Below are 2589 nucleotides of genomic sequence, written 5' to 3' on the forward strand. Positions count from 1 at the left end.
GGGTTAGACAGTAAGGGTTATACAGTAAGGGTTACACAGTAAGGGTTAGACAGTAAGGGTTATACAGTAAGGGTTAGACAGTCAGGGTTAGACAGTAAGGGTTAGACAGTAAGGGTTAGACAGTAAGGGTTAGACAGTAAGGGTTAGACAGTAAGGGTTAGACAGTAAGGGTTATACAGTAAGGGTTAAGGTTAGACAGTAAGGGTTAGAGAGTAAGGGTTATACAGTAAGGGTTATACAGTAAGGGTTAGACAGTAAGGGTTACACAGTTAGGGTTAGACAGTAAGGGTTAGACAGTTAGGGTTAGACAGTAAGGGTTATACAGTAAGGGTTATACAGTAAGGGTTAGACAGTAAGGGTTATACAGTAAGGGTTAGACAGTAAGGGTTACACAGTTAGGGTTAGACAGTAAGGGTTAGACAGTTAGGGTTAGACAGTAAGGGTTATACAGTAAGGGTTATACAGTAAGGGTTATACAGTAAGGGTTAGACAGTAAGGGTTATACAGTAAGGGTTAGACAGTAATTGTTAGACAGTAAGGGTTAGACAGTAAGGGTTTTCATTGTCTACAGACAGTTTTTCCCTAAAATAGGAAAGACACTGATTTTATTTTATGAATGCCTCTGAAATTCCACCAAACCAAAAAAATAGAAGTAATTAATTATTCTGACAACTCAATTTTACATATGCATTGGTATATGCCAACCTGATTCAAGATCAATTAATTAAACTCAATTAGATGTCTCTTTACGTTTACTTCAATTTATGTTTTTCGGGATATTATTATTTAAAAACTATAGATTAAAAAAATGGACACACGAGTGGATATAGATTTAGAAAATATATTTCTTGCATATGTCAATCAGAATATACAAACATTGATTTCATAAAAAGAGACTCTTAAAGTCTTAAAGCAATTAACATGTTTAAATAGAGCTACAAATCTATTATTTAAATATTTATACAGTAATGGTGAGTGTTGTCCTCGTCCCCCAGTGGTATATAGGACTGTCTGGTTTAGTTCATGTTCTGTGGTCCAAGACCGGTCAGCAGTGGTCAGGGAACCCGTCTATATCCACATCTGATCCTGTGTCTGAGGACTCGATCTCCTCCTCCTCATCGCCCTCCTCCAGACCCTGAGAACCAGGACTCTTCACTGGGACCACGACCAGGCCCAGTTTAACCAGCTTGGCCTGCTGCTGCTCCAGACTCTGCTTGCGCCATTTGATGCGTCGATTCTGGAACCACACCTTGACCTGAGAACAATATTTATTTCGTTAAATTCTATATTTGTTGTTGATTAAAATAGATATAAACCAAAACAATTAAGTTGGGTCTTTGCTTTGGTTCAAAGAAAGTTGTGATTTGGAATCTGATTTGTACCTGAGCCTCTGTGAGCTGCAGACCCGACGCCAGAAGGAACCTCTCCGAGCCAACCATGTACTGTTGCCGGGCGAACTCCTTCTCCAGACGGTCCAACTGCTCGTTGGTGAAGCTAGTTCGTATCCGCTTGGATTTCCCTCCCTTGTGTTTGAATGAGTGGGTCTTTGACAGACCCGTTTCTGTGAAAGGAGACAGACGGACAACAGTTTAAAACCATATCGTGTTTTTCTTTTAGACGTGTTTTGTTTGCGTCATGGAATAGGCTAGAATGGGACGTTGGAGTAACGCTTACCTTGTATACGAAAGGCCCCACGGCATGACGCGTGGTAAGAGAACGGCAGGCAGCAATAGAGAGAGTATCCGGGTTGTGTGTGACTGTGTACCGGCGTGTGCTGCATGTTGGGTGAGTAGAGGTACTGCGACAGCGCAGAGCTCATCTGGGTCTGGAAGGGAAGCAGTGGCGGTGCGGTTTGGTATTTGGGACTCGTCCAATCTCTGTGCGTCTCCACCGGCTTGGCGAGCAGAGCATCGATGGTGAAGGACTTCCCGCTGGCAGGCTTGGTCACCACTGCGCACTGGCTGCCGGTGGGCTGTGCATAGAGCGATGCGTAATGGCGCATGGCGGAGTACCCGTACGCATCCACTCTTGTTGGTCTGTTTGGTACTTGCATGATGTCAGTCTCGATGTTGTAAAGGAAAAAGCGAGGAAAATAAAATGATCTTAGGTCCAAGGTAGGTTGTGTCTCCTGGTGCAGCGAGGAGAGGAGTATTGCTCCCCACTGAAACACGTCCCTTTTATACCGTCCCCGGACCTCGAGGTGTCAACAGCCCCCCAGCGGGCCTTTGTCTTTCTAAGTAGCAGATGAGAGGAAGGAGCAACCCGACAACCTATCTAATTCGTTGATGGGGTAGTACAAATACCCTAATAGAACAAGACTGTTGAGGCAGAAGCAGTTTGGGGGTGGGTAGGGGATCGCAGAGGGTTTAGTGGGATACAAATCTTTGCGTGGATCTGAACCCCGAATGTAATTACAGCGGAGAAGCCCTTGATGTCCCTTTTAAATCAAAGCTCGCGGACAGATGTTGCAAGCAGCGGAACAAATAGCTTTACCATTGGACTGGGACTTAAAACAAGGGAGTAACATTAAAATCACATTGTAGACAAGTCTACTGCTCAGTTAGACGTACAGCTAACAATGTCAGGAGT

General features: G+C 44.1%; 1 protein-coding gene across 1 annotated transcript; it reads right to left on the reverse strand.

Moving 5' to 3' along the window:
* Positions 1–1045: 1045 nt before the first annotated feature.
* Positions 1046–2053, reverse strand: LOC129813444 (homeobox protein not2-like). The gene is made up of 3 exons (XM_055865776.1): positions 1675–2053; positions 1383–1561; positions 1046–1255 (listed from the first exon to the last, which is right to left on the reverse strand). Exons 1-3 carry the CDS (start codon positions 2051–2053, stop codon positions 1046–1048), a joined length of 768 nt encoding a protein of 255 aa, XP_055721751.1.
* Positions 2054–2589: the final 536 nt, after the last annotated feature.

The sequence above is a fragment of the Salvelinus fontinalis genome, chromosome 16 (assembly GCF_029448725.1).
Source record: "Salvelinus fontinalis isolate EN_2023a chromosome 16, ASM2944872v1, whole genome shotgun sequence".
Taxonomy (NCBI): Eukaryota; Metazoa; Chordata; class Actinopteri; order Salmoniformes; family Salmonidae; genus Salvelinus; species Salvelinus fontinalis.